General features: G+C 49.7%; 1 protein-coding gene across 4 annotated transcripts in view; it reads left to right on the forward strand.

Moving 5' to 3' along the window:
• The window catches only part of ARHGEF11 (Rho guanine nucleotide exchange factor 11), a 64,264-nt gene that overhangs the window by 21,538 nt on the left and 26,248 nt on the right, over positions 1-16,478 (forward strand). For all 4 annotated transcript variants that reach the window (XM_061605618.1, XM_061605621.1, XM_061605619.1 and 1 more), the window contains 12 exons: positions 2,139-2,230; positions 3,606-3,704; positions 4,646-4,695; positions 5,853-5,910; positions 6,555-6,733; positions 6,859-6,930; positions 7,731-7,850; positions 8,215-8,272; positions 9,524-9,600; positions 9,713-9,847; positions 10,877-10,951; positions 15,791-15,892. In XM_061605618.1, coding sequence (XP_061461602.1) covers positions 2,139-2,230; positions 3,606-3,704; positions 4,646-4,695; positions 5,853-5,910; positions 6,555-6,733; positions 6,859-6,930; positions 7,731-7,850; positions 8,215-8,272; positions 9,524-9,600; positions 9,713-9,847; positions 10,877-10,951; positions 15,791-15,892 — 1,117 coding nt within the window. The remainder of the gene's footprint in view (positions 1-2,138; positions 2,231-3,605; positions 3,705-4,645; positions 4,696-5,852; positions 5,911-6,554; positions 6,734-6,858; positions 6,931-7,730; positions 7,851-8,214; positions 8,273-9,523; positions 9,601-9,712; positions 9,848-10,876; positions 10,952-15,790; positions 15,893-16,478) is intronic.

Below are 16,478 nucleotides of genomic sequence, written 5' to 3' on the forward strand. Positions count from 1 at the left end.
TTGATATGACTCCCTGAAAGCATAAGGCTTGACTTGTGGGGTGAGGCTCTCTCCCCCCCCTCCTTCCTTCGTCTCGAGGTGCTTTTTTCCTGACCTACCAGCCGGACCTCTTCGCCAATGCTTGTGCAGATCTCAGCGCATGCAAACCATAACTGGCTTCATTTGAATAACCACATTATTTCACAGCTCAGCAGATCTGGGAAGCTAGGAAGAGGAGAGCTGGAATTGGGTTTGAAATCATAGGCAAGGATGAGCAACATAGGGGGGCAGGGGGGATGGTCAGGACCCGAGGCTGGGCCCTGATGACCAGGACCTTGCCTGTTTTAGGACAGGGAGTCCTGTGGGTCCTTCTAGATGTCGCTGGACTCCCAATTCCCAGCAGCCGACATGCTCAGTGGGGTCATGGGGTCATAACTCTGTGGTATAGAGCAGATTTTTTGCATGCAGAAGGTCCCAGGTTCAATCCCTCATGGCGTCTCCAGGTAGAGACCTCTCCCTGAAACCCTGGAGAGCTGCTGCCAGTCAGTACTGAGCTGGATGGACAAAGGGTCTGACTTGGTATAAGGCAGCTCCCTATAGTCTATTATGAACTGGGAATCCTGGGAACTGTAGTTTGTTAAGGGTGCTGGGAATTGCAGCTCTGTGAGGGGTAAGCTACAATTCCCAGCATGCTTTGCGGGAAGCCATGTGCTTTAAATGTATAGTGTGTATTCAGCTTAGTCCAACGCACCATATTTTTTTAAAAAAGCAGTTCAACACCCCATTGGGTATTAAAAAAACAATAAACAAATCTGATTGACCCAAACACTGGCCACAACAAATACGTAAACTAGGAAAGGTCTTTCCAAGATGGGGGAATCAGAGACTTCCAGCTTGTGTTAGAGTTGAGGGAGCGAGGAGTGGGTGCCCCCAGCGGGTTGGCAGCTTCTCCGCAGGGCTCCACAGTAGGCTCCTGAGTGCCTCTTGAAAGTTCAGAACCATCAAGAGGAAGATGAGCTTAGGACTTAACTTTCCGTTGTTGTTTTGTCTGTCTCTTCATCCATTGCCACTTTGTAATGTCTTCATCCATCAGCCCCATTGCAGCCTGGTAAGGCCGGACATTCGTCCTTTCTCTTGCTCTGTGTGTGGGTGCGTTTTTAGTCTGGCTGCTTGCATGCCCCCTTCTCCTCCTGCTTGTGATCCATGTTCAAGGCTCCCTTTATCCCTCTGCCCATGTGAAAGGAGGAACAGTGCCCCCTCAGTTGCTTGGAGGCTGACACAAATGTGGTTACTGCTGGTGTTTGCAGCCTGACAGATTGCGCCTTCTCTCTCCTCCTCCCAGAGCTGGGGTGGCCTGGGTTACCAGGGGTCAGGCGTGGCCAAAATGGAGGCAGGAAACCCAGGGATGCTGGGCGTGGCCACATGGGGGCAGAGGGGAAGCAAAGGCTGAAGGTGAGCAGCCAGCTACGTTGTCTTGACAGTGGTGCCAAAGAGCCAGTATGGCCAGGAAGCTTTCAGAAGGGATCAAAAATTCTCACGTAGCATGCCATAGTGAGTCAATGGTCAAAAGCAGGTGGGGGAAACCTTTGGCCCTCCAGATGTTACTGGGCTACGCTCCCGTTGGCCACGCTTGCTGAGGCTGATGGGAGTTGTAGTTCAGCAGCACCTGGAGAGCCATTGGTTCCCCTCAACCTGGTCTAAAGGCTTTTATCAGTGGTCAGGGTGGACCAGCTAGGCTGGCCATCTTGGGATTCCCTTTTCCCCCTCCCCCCAGTGTTCAGGTGGGGCTTGTGGACTCTGCTCAGTAGGATCTGTTGTGGGCTCACGTCTTGAGGTGCAAGCTTAGAACCTCTCTTTTTAGGCCAGCAACGAAGGGAGAAGGTCTGGCCTCAGCTACTCTGTCTGTCCGTCTGTCTGTGTGCTCCGAATCTGCTCCCACACTGCTCCGAATCTGCCTCTCCAAGCTTTGGCTAGCCTGGTGCCCTGCAGCTGTGCTGGCTGGGGCTGACGGGACTTGTAGTCTGAAGCATCTGGAGGGCATCAGGCTGGCGAAGGCCGATCTTGTTGCAAATCACGGCTAGTTTTTTTTGGGGGGGGGTTGTTTACTTCTTCCATTTATCCCTTTCTTTGCTGACTCTTCTCCCCTTCTCTCCGTGCAGGTTAAGCAGCCTGTCTTCTTTGGGCGACTCGGCTCCAGAGCGGCGCTCCCCCGGCCACCGCCGCCAACCCTCCGACTCCAGTGAAACAACAGGTGATCCTTTTGTTTCTGTGGCTGGAGGAGGCCCACCACGGGCTTTTGGGGGAGCGGCTTCTTGTAATCTGTGGCTGGTTCTCAGAACTGTGCAGAATTGGATCCGTGACCTTGGAAGATTTCTGGCGCCATGCGTGGCCGTGGCTTACAAGCAGCTTTTGGCATGGGAAGCTGCTGTTTCCAAATAACTTAGTATTGCCTACACAGACTGGCAGCAGCTGCTCAGGGTTTCAGGCAGGGAGTCTCCCAGCCCTACTTGGAGGTGCCTTCAAAGACAACCTGGGGCCTTCTGCATGCAAAGACAGTGATCCACACCTGAGCTACAAACCTTCCCCAACACACAAATGCTTTGGACGGCCCCGTCCTCCCATCTCAATCCCTGCCCCCTGCCATCCTTTGGAAGTGTAACAACCAATCCTTTAGGGGGGGCGCAATCCTTTCTTTTTGATTGATGTTACCAGACTGTGGATTTGCTGTGCCATTCCACGCAGGGGACGTAGACAGGCGGAGGACTGCGCATGGGGAGTCTGTTCTTTCTCGTCCTGTCATGAGGTCCAGGGTGCCTTGGCAACTGACCCTTGCCTGGGATGCTTCCCAGAATTCTTGTGCTCTGCAGTGTCCAGATGGGAAAAAGAGCAGTTGCAATAGTAATTCCTCCTCTCCACCCGCAAACCCAATCCCCCCAAACTAGACTGGGGCTATGTTTGGAGCTGTGCTGATCAACATAGGCCAATCTGAAGGCTACTCGGACCGAATGGTCCTCCCATGGGATAGGAACCTATCCCAACCTGCCCTCCAAATGTTGCTGGACTCCCAGCTCAATAGGAGCAGAGGAAGGTGCCTTACACTGAGTCAGACCCTTGGCCCATCTAACTCAGTATTGTCTGCACTGACCGGCAGTGGCTCTCCAGGGTTTTAAACAAACATCTTTCCCAGCCCACCTACAGATGCTGCCAGGGATTGAACCTGGTCTATGACCGTAATAAATTTGATTGAATTTGATTGATTGAACCTGGGACCTCCTGCATGCAAAGCAGGGGCTCTTTACCACTGAGCTAAAGCAGCCCTTCCCCCGGCCATTGCTGACCATTGGCCAGGCTGGCTGCTGAGTCCAGCAATATTTGGAGGGCACCAGGTCAGGGAAGGGATGGGTTTAGTGTGTTGGATTCTGATCAACAAACTCAGCTGTGAAGCTTGCTTGGTGGTCTTGGGCCAGTCGCTATCATTCAGCCATGCCTACCTTTCAGGGTTGTTGTGGGGGTAAAATGCTGGTGGGGAACCACATAGATTGCCCTGAGCTTCATGGTGGAGGAGAGGGATAAGTGTCAAATAAGTCTTGCTCCTGGGGTTTTTTACTTCCTCCTCTTCCTCAAAGGTTTGGTCCAGCGTTGCGTCATCATACAGAAAGACCAGCATGGCTTTGGCTTCACCGTCAGCGGGGACAGGATTGTCTTGGTGCAGTCAGTACGGCCAGGTGAGGAAAGGCATGTGGGGGGGTATGTTTGGCTCTACCTCCCTCACACACTCCCCCCCGCTCAGCCCTCCAAAGAAACAGGAACTGAATTTTACTTGGAAAATGGGCTGGAAGTCTCTGCTTCACCCCACCCACACCCCAGTCTGCAACACAGGGGTGAGGCTGTTGACATGCCTTGCAGGGCTGATGTAAGGTCTGCAATATAATGGCCCCATTCCTGGTCCAGTAAGATAGGAATGATGACCACACCATGCCCTTAATTTCAGTGGGTTTGCTCTGCATGGCATATAACCCTGTGTATGGAGCAAGGAACTGTGGTTTAATGTTCCTTTTGCCAGCTGTTCCTTCAACCCTGATTTTAAGATCCTGGTTAGGAAACTGACACTGAATCACAGCTCCCTGTTTCAAACAAGAGGGAGGACTGTGGTTGAAAAAGAAGAGGACTGAAGCGCATGAGCGGGCACAGGGGCTCTTGTTCCCAGCTTAATAAGCCAACTCAGGAATACTGTATCTTCTGAGCTGGCCCAATGCAGGTGGGCACTTTGTACTGTCTAAAGCAGGGACAGGCAACACTTTATTTCACAAAATATTTTTTAGACCATTAAACACCAAAATCTCAGAGTGTTGTGTAAAAATAAAAGAAATGCATCATATATATCAAAGCATATTTTCAGACATATTCAAGATGCTGGTTGTGGACAAATTAACAACAGTATTAAACACGACTTAATTTTTTTCCCTAGGCTGAAAAAATAATACATTTTCATTTATTTATCAATTAGTGCATTTGATAATTGATTGCTCCACCCCCCTTTCCCTGTGCAAGAGCTTTTAATCACTGCTGTCATTTTCATGGTATAATCTCAAAGTGTGACACTGAGTCTTTCTCTCTTTCTCTTTTTTTCTCTTCCATGTTGTGTATTGTGCTGCTGGTTCTGCAGGGGGGGCTGCGATGAAGGCTGGCGTGCAGGAGGGGGATCGGATTGTCAAAGTGAGTAGAACTAATTTGATCTATGTTTTAAAAAACCTGCTACCACATCCCTGTTGCTTCTATATCCTTTCTCCCCCTTTGGCAGTTGCCCTTCCTAAAAATCCATCCACCCCATTCTTTCTCCGAGGAGCCAAGGGTGGTGTCTGCTGTGTTAATTCCATTTCTTCCCGTCACAACAAACCTGCAAGGTAGGTTTGGCAGAGCAACTGGCCCAGCAAAGCTTGTGGCTAAGGGGGGGATTTGAACCAGGGCCTCCTTGCTTCTAGGTCCAACACTGTCTGTGGGTCTGAGGCTGGCTGGTTTTGGGGGTCCAACAGGACACCTCCATCTCCCTAAACCAGGGACAGGGAGCCTGTGTGGACCTCCAGGTGCCTCTGTTGGATTCCAGCTGTGCCAAGTTCAAGGTGTTACTGTACAGCCGTTACGCAGCTTGGAACCAGTTTACTTGTGGGACCCCTTACCCCATAAGTGCCGCCTTTGGCTCCTGCTGGGAGGAAGGGCGGAATATAAATCAAATAATAAATAAGTGCCCACTCAACTGCTCCGCTCTGCAGAACTGGCCCTGTTACTGGTGGCACGTAACACTCATTCTGCACTTATAAGAAAACATTATTTTAAGTGTGGCAGCACCTACACTTTGGAACTCCCTCCCTGATGACGTCAGGCAGGCTCCTTTGCTGTGCTCCTCTTGGCATCTGCCTAAAACATTTCAGCTTAGGCAAGTCTGTCCAGTCTTGTAAAAACTTCAGATGCGTTTTTAGCTAACTATTGATTCAATTGTTTTTTAATGTTTCTAGATGCCTGTTTTCTAGATGCCGATAATGATAATGTTTCTATTTAATTTAATTTTTGTATATTGTGTTGTTTATATTGTATATTATTGTATTTTTATACCTGTGTTTATTTTTCTTGTAAGCCGCCTTGAGGGCCTTTGGCCGAAAGGCGGGGTATAAATAAACTTATAATAATAATAATAATAATGTCTTTTTTTGATAATGTTACTTAGAGGCTTAGAGTCAAATGGCATATACACTTTGTTAAATGAATCAGTGAACTCCTGCCAGCCCCAGCATCAGCCGGCAGTGTGACTGCCGCTCTCGCTCATCCTCGCTCCCCTCCTGCCCAGCGCTCTCTGATTTCCTCTTTTCTTGCGACAGGTGAATGGGACAATGGTGACCAACAGCTCCCACCTCGAAGTCGTGAAGCTCATAAAATGTGAGTGGGCCACACCAGCGTAGGGGAGGAGGGCATTACTAGTGGAGACGTGCAGGACTCTGCCTTACACGGGGTCGGACCAGTGGTCCATTTAGCTCAGTCATCGTCTGCACTGGCTGGCAGGAGCTCTCCAGGGTTTCAGAAACGGAATCTTTCCCAGCCTACCTGGAGGTGCTGCTGCCATTGGGGATTGAACCAGGGCCCGTCTGCATGTAAAGTAGACGCTCAGCCACTGAGCTACAGTGGCCCTCCCCTGCAAGGCTACTGTTGACCCTGTGGGCATCTACAGGAATATTTCCGGGGCGGGGTAGTGGGTGAGAGGAGGAACAAAATATAACACTGAAAAAAGGGGATCAGGCTGATTTCTCACAAAGCATCCAGAAGAATCATGCCTGTACATTCTGACTCATATCTCAGGCCCTACAAATGCTTGAAATGTACTACTTTTTCCCTTTTAAATGAAAGCTAGGAATCGGGATTATGGTTCATCAGGGTGGTGGTGGAAATGGCCTTCCCCCCCCCCTCAGTGGGTACCCCTGGCTGACCTTTTACTACTTCTCAGGGAAATGGGGAATCCCAGCTGGCTCATGTTTTAATGCCGTCTCTCTGTCTCTTGTCTTCCCCTCTCTCTCTGCTCCCCCAAGCTGGTGCTTATGTCGCTCTCACCCTCTTGGGCTCCCCTCCTGCCTCTGTGGGGTTTCTGGGTTCCCAACAGGACGGGCACCAGACGGGGGCTCCTCAAGTCACGCCAGCATGTCCCCCGCCGCCCCCTCCACCACCGTTGCCTCCGCCGCAGCGCATCACCGGGCCCAAGCCGCTGCAGGTATGGGAGGTTGTCTCATGGTGCCTGGGCTTAGTCGGGGCATGGGGGCAAGATGGAAGTCACATCCATCACATCAGGCAACCTTAACTAACTGTGCTCCTCCCCATGCCTTTCAAAAACCTCAGGATCCAGAGGTTCAGAAGCACGCAACACAGATTCTCCGGAACATGCTGAGGCAAGAGGAGGCAGAGCTGCAGGTAGGAGCAGAGGTGTCTCCTGTGTGGCCAGATTTTTGCAGTGGTTTTGCTTACTTCATGATGAGTCAGGGGTCTTGTTCACAACAAAGCAGCTCATTGTGGCAAAATTGACACACACAAACCCTCCCGCTTGCTGGCCAGGACTCTGCAGAGTCGCATTGTCTTCTTGGGCTTCCTGAGTGCTAGTGGGAGGTGAGATGCTGGTGAGATTAAGGCAGCTGAGCCTCAGTGCTGAACAAGTGATGGTGACAAGGATTGAGCTCACTTTGTCTCTTGCTCCTCCAGTCAGGGCTGGGGGACCCCTGTGGTCCTCCAGATGTGGCTGGATTCCAAACTCCCTTCATCGTCTCTGACTACTGGCCATGCTGGGGGCTGCTGGGAGTTGGGAGTCCAGCAGCATCTGGAAGAGCCGCAGATCTTTTCCATTCCTGGCTTTGAGTCTGCAGCTACCATGTGATTTCCCTCCCCTTACTGTCTCTTCCCGGCTACCTTTGATTGAGGGTGGTTTTTTTTATTTTTGTTGTCTTTGTGCAAAAGCTGGTTGTTGCCCTCAGGTCTTGGATGAAGTCGGCATCAAGCTTGTGTAAAATAACGGCAGGGGGGAGGGGGATGGCGGCTGCTTCTCTTGTTAATTGATCATCTCTGCCAGGGCATAACAAAATGCTTAGCGCCTTTGCAAAATCTGTTGGCACAATCCAGGTCCCTGTCAGAGTCCTGGTGGAGGTGGGTGGTCCCCAGGCGGGTGCCTTTTCCAAAACCAGGCCGTACATAAGTCTTGGTCCCTTTTCCCCCCGGAGTAGCGTTGCTATGAGATCTACAGCCGGAATCCGGCTTCCCTACTCGAGGAACAGATAGAAGGTGCTCGCCGGAGAGTCAGCCAGTTGCAGCTCAAGATCCGCCAAGAGACGGGAGGATTGCTGGTGAGTGAGTGAGTGGCTTGAAAGGGGGGCTCCTGTGTGAGGGATGGCGGCAGCATGGACAGTTTGCTGCTGTTGTTTGCAGTGTGGGCAGGTGAATATTACTTGGCTGAGCTTTGCAGTGCCTGGTGGTACAGTGGTGGTTGGTGCCATTTACCTAACTGAGGGGGCTTCCCGGAAGAGGCATCTGGCCGGCCACTTCTCAGAGGAGGCTGGACTTGGATGATGGGCCCCCTTGGGCCCTATTCAGCTGCTGCAGGGCTTTCCTTGTTCTTAGGACTGGCCTCAGTCTTGCTTTTCTCCATTCCCCCAGTCTTAAGAGAGAGAGTCAATACAATGCTGACATTTTGGCCTCTTTCCTTTTCAGGATTCCACCGCCCGACTATTCAGCGACTCCAGCTCCATCAATTCCCAGGTGACCGATGGTGAGTTCTGCTGTAGATTTTTTCCCTCTCTTCTACTTTCAAGACTTCACGGCTTGACTGGGTGGTCGCCGTGTCCACCTTCTCTCAAGCAGCAAGGGAGATTTCAGTTTGTTGGCACCAGGAATGCCCTTCTTGGGCCTCATTCCCAGAAATGGTGCATGTGCGCATGGGGAGGGGGATCTCACATGACTGAATGCTTCTGCCATCTGAAACAACAGTTCCCCACACATAGAAAATGAGTGTGTCAAGAAGGGTGAGCCTAACCGAGCTTTCTTCCTCATCTGCTAGTTTTCTACATTTAGGGAACATATTTTAAAAAAGAGATTCCGACATATAGAAGACTTGTGCAAAATCTTATTCACACAATTTTTAAAAATCCCACTCTTATGCCCCCCCAAAAAGTGGTCCCTAGAGCAACTTACAGACAAGACGGTCTCTCTCACACACATTCTCTGTGCCCCTCTCAAGCTTACAGTCTAAAAGACAGGACACAAAAGGAAAATGGATGGGACAGAGGAGGAAGTAAGCAAACTTGTGTATCAATTGTTGGCTTTAAGTTCTTCTAAGATGACCTCTAGGATGGGAATGGTTCAAGGAGGGGGAAGCACCAGAAGCTGCTGATCTGTCGGCTGCACTGGTGGAGTGGCCCTCCGTCCTGTTCTGGCCTGCTACCAGAAGAAGGCTGGGCTGGGCCCATTCTCCCTGACATGTTTGTTTTCACTGTGCAGGGATTATCAGTACTTGTGCTGTTGTTTTTGTGTGGATGAGTATTTGGTTACACATGGAGCTTCATATACGCAGCCAGATGCCTCACACCTCCACGAGGCTTTCTGTTTGGGCTCCTCCATACAACCCGTTCATTCAGCATTCATCCAGATTTGCTTATGCGGTGGTCCGACTGTGCCCAGTCTCCACTGAGCATTGGTTCTGGTTTGTTTGCGGGGAGGTTTTATGACAATGGATGTTCATCCTGCATTTGCTTGTTTGTGGAGCGTTTCTGCATCTTTCTGTTAGTAATTAATTCATCTTGCACATCTCAGTGCATTTTTCCCATTGCTTTCCTTCCTACAAAAAATCCAGGATTTTTTAAATTGTTTGCTAGGGCGACTGAGTGGTTTGATCCCTTTTAATTGTGCAAACCTAAACTTCTGGTATGGGCTTGAAACTCTCCCACAAAATCCTGACATTCTGGAGGCACCCCAGCTTCCTTCATTTCTGCTGGGGCTCTAACTCTGTGCCCCCCCTCCCCAGGGCGCGTCTCCTTGGACTCCCAGGATGGTGATAGCGGCCTGGACTCTGGCACGGAGCGGTTCCCCTCTGTCAGTGAGGCGAGTGCTGAAGGGGCTGTGTTCGTTTGGGGTACTGCTTTTTGGGGGGGTGGGAAAGAGGCTCCTCGTGCTTTGTTTTGTCCCAATACCATCATTTCTCTTTTCGGAGCAGATCTCCTTGAACCGGAACTCTGTCCTCTCCGACCCTGGCTTGGACAGCCCCCACACCTCTCCTGTCATCACGTCCAGGATGTCCCAGCACCATCGGCGGCAGGGCTCAGACACACCTTTCTCCTCCGCAGAACAGGTGAGGGTGTAGGTTGAGCTCTGGGCCTCTGTCCCCAAATAATTCCCCCTTTTAAAGCACCCCCTTGAGGAATGGTGGCTTCCTCCGTCTCTGCTCCTGCTTCTCTGAGCCTTGGAAGAGGCCATGGAGCCAGGCTGTTGGTCCCCACCCACCCCTTGATCATGAGTGGAGAGGGTAGAAACGCTACGTCATTTTTTGTATTTTTTCCCCACTTTTCTTTTATTTTTGTTTTCAAATTTTAAAAGCAGCAGTGGCAAATGCAGACCTTACCAGTCATAACAGTCAGGGAGCATCAAAATATACATAATGTTCCACTTGTATCTTTCTGAAATGTAATTTTATATACGAAAGCCAAGACTTAGCTGCTTACACGCCATACATTTAAAGCACAGTATTTCCCCCTCAAATAATCCTGGGACCTGTAGCTTACCACTCACAGCAGTACAATTTCCAACACCCTTAACAAACTACACTTCCTAGGGTTCTTTGGGAGAAGTCCTATGAGGAGAGACTGAAAGAACTGGGCATGTTTAGCCTGGAGAAGAGAAGACTGAGGGGAGATAGGACAGCACTCTTCAAGTACGTGAAAGGATGTCACATAGAGGAGGGCCGGGATCTCTTCTCGATCGTCCCAGAGTGCAGGACACGGAATAATGGGCTCAAGTTGCAGGAAGCCCGATTTCGACTGGACATCAGGAAAAACTTCCTAACTGTTAGAGCCATACGACAATGGAACCAATTACCTAGAGAGGTAGTGGGCTCTCCGACACTGGAGGGCTTCAAGAGGCAGCTGGACAGCCATCTGTCGGGAATGCTTTGATTTGGATTCCTGCATTGAGCAGGGGGTTGGACTCGATGGCCTTGTAGGCCCCTTCCAACTCTACTATTCTATGATTTTAAGTCATGTGTTTTGGCACGTATGGCATATATGCAGCCTAAGTCTTCTGCGTCTCTGACTCCTTCATGGATCATTTTCTGTAATTTGTGACTTTGCTGTCCTTTCTCATCCTTACAAATGACCTTCCACAGGGCTTGGACCGAACACCAAGGCCACTCATCATTGGTCCAGAGGAAGATTATGATCCAGGATACTTTAACAATGAGGTTGGAGCCTCCCCACCCTGATGCTTTCTTGGTCCCCGGGGATAGTCAGGGACCTTTTAGCAGCTGGAGAAGGGGAGGGGCAGAAGGGACCTCCTATTTATCCAGATTTTAAATAATAATGCCTAATTATAATTAGTTGCCTAATACAAAATGTCTCTAGAAAAGGTATGTCTTAACAGGAAGCTGGAAGGGTGTTAATGTTGGTGGCAAGTGAACCTCATTGGGGAGAGCATTCCAGAGATTGGGGGAAGGGGCACCCTCCGAACCTCCGTCTCTCAGAGGCGGGATATGGATAAAGGCCTCTTTCAATCAACAGGGGCATGGCTAGCCCAACAAAAATATGTAATTGAGAAAGCTCTACAGACAGAGCTCTAAAGTCTTGAAGCTTTTTTTATACAAAAGGTGGCAACTTTATACCTCCAGGACTTGAGGTTTTTAAGGCTAAACCTTTAGCACAATCACTGTATGGAATTCAAATTTGGGCTGATACTCAGCTAAGACCATTGGAAGTGGTGCAGTCCAAATGTCTTAAGACAAATTTTCTCTGCTCCTCGCTCTGCTCTTAATGCTTTACTGCGAATGGAAGCAGGCCTTTGTTCTGTTACTTTGCAGGCTTGGCTGAGGACATTTAACTACTGGCTGCAGTTAAATCTATTTCCTATCGGCCTAAACTCTCGAGTTCTGTCTGACTCTTATGAGAGCAGGTGGATGAAGGCCGTCAGGTCAAGACTCTGCTCCTATGGCTTATCCCCACACCAATTACTTACTTTAGGGGTTAGTAGTGCAAGAGCTCTTATTAAACAGCGCCTTTACGATATTAAACAACAAAGCAATTTGGCCGCAGTAAGAAAATTCTGCCTGTGGTACAACAGCTTCCCACTCCGCTATCTTAACACCCCCGCCCCTTATTTACAAAATTTAACAATCTCTAAATACAGAAGAGCTTTTACTAAAGCAAGACTGAACATACTACCATCAGCTGTATTAGAAGGGCGTTTTAAAAGAATTCCATTGCAAAACCGTCTGTGCCCATGCGGAAACGGCAGTGCTGAAACAGTAGCCCATGTACTGGGTAATGGGAGGTACGGTGTTGTGAGAAGAACGTGCCAGGTAAGGGGAACTCGTCCCAGACAAGTAGTGTCTGTGACTTGTTCCGGTTCTCCTCACATCCCCAGGACTGCTGGTTGTTCCATCAGTCAGCCTTCAGATCTCCATGTGCTGTTGTTAAACACCAGGTTGGTTCATCATAAGATCTCCCTTATTCATGATTTAATTGTGGAGGAGGCTGCCGACCTGGCGTGTATAACTGAGACCTGGGTGGGCGATCAGGGAGGAGTTGCTCTTTCCCAGCTCTGCCCACCTGGGTATACGGTTCAGCATCATGGTAGAACCGAAGGACAGGGAGGTGGTGTTGCTGTGGTCTATAGGAGTTCTTTCTCACTCACCAAGCACCCTGTCCAGGTGACGACTGGTTTGGAGTGTCTTCACCTTGTGCTGGGCCAGAGAGACAGACTGGGAATTTTGTTGGTGTACCGCCCACCCTGCTGCCCAATGAATTCCCTAACTGAGCTGACAGAGGTAGTCTCGGAGGTATTGTTGCGGTCCCCTAGACTATTGGTACTGGGGGACTTCAACGTCCATGCCGAGACTGCTTTATCTGGGGCAGCTCAGGACTTCATGGCCTCCATGACAACCATGGGGCTGTCTCAGGTTGTTACTGGCCCAACGCATGTGTCGGGACATACTCTTGATTTGATCTTCGCCACTGGGCATGGAGATGGTAATCTGGTGGTTGGGGTTTTTTCATCTACCCCATTGTCATGGACAGATCACCGCTTGCTGAAGTTTAGGCTCACAGCGACCCTTTCCCTCTGCAAGGGTGGGGGACCTATTAAATTGGTCCGCCCCTGGAGACTAATGGATCCTGAGGGTTTCCAAAGGGCTCTGGGGGATTTCCCGACTGAGAAGACTGGCGCTCCTGTCGAAGCCCTGGTCGAATTGTGGAATACGGAGATGACCCGGGCAGTTGACACGATCGCTCCCATGCGCCCCCTCCTATGTACAGCTCATACAGCTCCATGGTATACCTCGGAGCTGAGAGTGATGAAGCAAGAGAGGAGGAGGCTTGAGTGCAGATGGAGGTGAACTCCTGACGAATGCAATTATGCCTTGGTGAGTGCCTGTTCTAAGCGGTATATAGTAGCAGTGAGGGCAGCAAAAAAGAGATATTTTGCTGCCACAATTAAGGCATCTCTTTCCCGCCCAGTGGAGCTCTTTAAAATTGTACGAGGGCTTTTACATTCTGGCCCTCGGGATATTATAGACTCATCTGTAGCCCGCTGTGAAGAGTTCGCCGGGCACTTCCAAGATAAGATCGCATGCATTCGTCGGGACTTAGACTCCAATATTATAGCAGTTGGTCCTAATGAAGCATCCAGATCACGGTCTTGTCCTCATTTATTGGATGAGTTTCAGTCGGTGCAGCTCGAGGATGTTGACAAGATCCTTGGACTGGTGCGGGTGACCACGTCTGTTCTAGATCCTTGCCCCTCTTGGCTGGTGAAAGCTGGCAGGACCGGAACCGCTGGCTGGGCCAAGGAGGTAATAAATGCCTCTTTAAGAGAGGGAGTGGTCCCTGACTGCCTAAAAGAGGCAGTGGTGAGACCGCTCCTGAAGAAACCCTCCTTGGACCCAGATAACTTGAACAACTATAGACCTGTGGCGAATGTTCCGTTCCTGGGCAAGGTTCTGGAACGGGTGGTTGCCGGCCAGCTCCAGGGGCTCTTGGATGACACTGATTATCTTGATCCATTTCAATCCGGTTTTAGGCCCGGTTTTGGCACCGAAACAGCCTTGGTCGCCCTGTATGATGACCTTTGTCGGGAGAGGGACAGAGGGAGTGTGACTCTGTTGATTCTCCTTGATCTCTCAGCTGCTTTTGATACCATCGGCCATGGTATCCTTCTGGGGAGACTCACGGAGTTGGGAGTCGAGGGTACTGCTTGGCAGTGGCTCCGCTCCTACTTGGTGGGTCGTCAACAGAAGGTAGTGCTTGGGGAACACTGCTCGACACCCTGGACTCTCCATTGTGGAGTCCCGCAGGGATCGGTACTGTCCCCCATGCTTTTCAACATCTACATGCAGCCGCTGGGTGCGGTCATCAGGAGTTTTGGGGTGCGTTTTCATCAGTATGCTGATGACACGCAACTCTATTTCTCCTTTTCATCCTCTTCAGGTGAGGCTGTTAATGTGCTAAACCGTTGCCTGACCGCGATAATGGACTGGATGGGGGCTAACAATCTGAAGCTCAATCCAGACAAGACCAGGACGCTGTTGGTGAGTGCCTTCACTGCCCAGATGGAAGATGTTCATCCTGTTCTTGATGGGGTTACACTCCCCTTGAAGGAACAGGTTCGTAGCTTGGGAGTTCTTTTCGATCCTTCCTTGTCTCTTGAGGCCCAGGTGGCCTCGGTGGCACGGAACGCTTTTTACCATCTTCGACTGGTAGCCCAGCTACGTCCCTATCTGGACAGTGACGACCTCGCCTCAGTTGTTCACGCTCTGGTAACTTCTAGGTTGGACTACTGCAATGCGCTCTACGTTGGGCTGCCCTTGAAGATAGTTCGGAAACTACAGCTAGTCCAGAATGCAGCGGCCAGACTACTGACGCGGACTAGAAGGTCCTCTCATATAACACCTGTTCTGGCCTGTCTGCACTGGCTTCCTATTTGTTTCCAGGCTAAATTCAAAGTGCTAGTTTTGACCTATAAAGCCCTACACGGCATGGGACCGCAATACCTGGTGGAACGCCTCTCCCAATACGAACCTACCCGTACACTGCGCTCGACATCTAAGGTCCTCCTCTGAGTGCCATCCCATCGAGAAGCTCGGAGGGTAGTGACCAGAACCAGGGGCTTCTCGGTGGTGGCCCCTGAATTGTGGAATAGTCTCCCCGATGAGGTACACCTGGCGCCGACGCTGCTATCTTTTCGGCGCCAGGTGAAAACCTTTTTATTCTCCCAGGCATTTTAAAATGTATTTTAATAATTGTTTTTATAGTGTATTTTAAACAGTATCTTCTTATTCTTATATTTTGATGTTGCTTGGTTTTTGTTGCTTGTTGTTTTGATTTTTGATTCTGTTATATTTACTGTATTTATATGGCTTGCTTGTTTTATCTTTTATGTACACCGCCCAGAGAGCCTTTTTGGCTTAGGGCGGTATATAAATTAAATAAAATAAAATAAATAAAAATAAATATTCTGCTCTTTCTATAGAGATTTGAGGAATGAGGTAATAATCCCACTGTTGTCACCCTTTCCAGGGCATCCAACCACCTTCTATGTGGTTTTTCTTCTTGCAGACCAAGAACAGAGGGTGACAGAAATGTCTGCAAAATTTTTTAGCAGGTGGCATTAGAATAAGATCTATAATGGTACCTTGAGTTTTAATCCGTTACAATTCCTTTTTTATTAGTTGCTAGTTCTACTTATCCACCTCTCTTATGTTGGATTGTGGATTTATCAATTTTACTGATTGGTATCTTATAGAAATGTTAGAATCCTAGCAGGAAATCTGATTAAGCTGTATATTTGCTCTTTAATTGCTTTTATTGTATACCTTGCAATTGCAATTGCAATGGCTCGTAGCTAATGCAAATAAAGGATTTGAATTTGATAAAGGCCTCGAGAATGAATGACAGTCTGGGTGCATTTACATCATGGGTCCTGAGCCATGTGGGGCTTTGTAGGTCAAGAAATGTGTAGGCCGCTGGGGGAGCTGTGCCAGGAATGCAGCTGTTATCTCATGACAGTTTTGGGTGTGTTTCTTCTCCCGCAGTGTGACAGCCTCTTCCAGGATTTAGGGAAGCTGAAGACGCGGCCTGCGCATCTGGGAGTTTTCCTGCGCTACATCTTCTCTCAGGCAGACCCAAGTCCTCTGGTATGATCCAAATGGGATTCCTTCCGCCTTTCTGCAGCTGGGATAAAACAGCATCAGTCCCGCGCTCCTCCTGGATCCTGCTTCCCAGCGCCACGTTTTCAAAGCAGGCGAGATGGTTGGCAAGGACTTGGCCAGCAGGAACAGATGGGAGGGATGTGCAGCTGGGCAGGCTGCTGTTGCACGGAGGGACTTGGGACATGGTGGGAGGGAGGAAAAGAGTTGGCTGGCATTTGCATCAGACTTTTGTTCGCTGCTTGTGCATCCAAGCACAGGAGCTGCAAGAAGAAAGTAGGAGGGACCCTTTCTACAAGCTTTTTTGACAGACAATGAGGACCAGAAGCTTGACTTTCAAAATGAAAGCCAAGGAAATGCAGGACCCTGAGGTTCTGTATGCCATATGTCATGGGGCAGACACATGGGTCTAGGATACCTTCAGGACTGCCTGAGCCCTTATATCTTAGTCCAACCCACTGACATCATCCAGAGGAGGGCTGTTAGTTGTCCCCCATGCTGTGGAACACTCTTCCCGCAGAGATTCAGCAGGCATCCTCACTTTTGACTTTCAGGCGTCTTTTCAAGACCTTTT

Source organism: Rhineura floridana, chromosome 22 (assembly GCF_030035675.1).
Source record: "Rhineura floridana isolate rRhiFlo1 chromosome 22, rRhiFlo1.hap2, whole genome shotgun sequence".
Taxonomy (NCBI): Eukaryota; Metazoa; Chordata; class Lepidosauria; order Squamata; family Rhineuridae; genus Rhineura; species Rhineura floridana.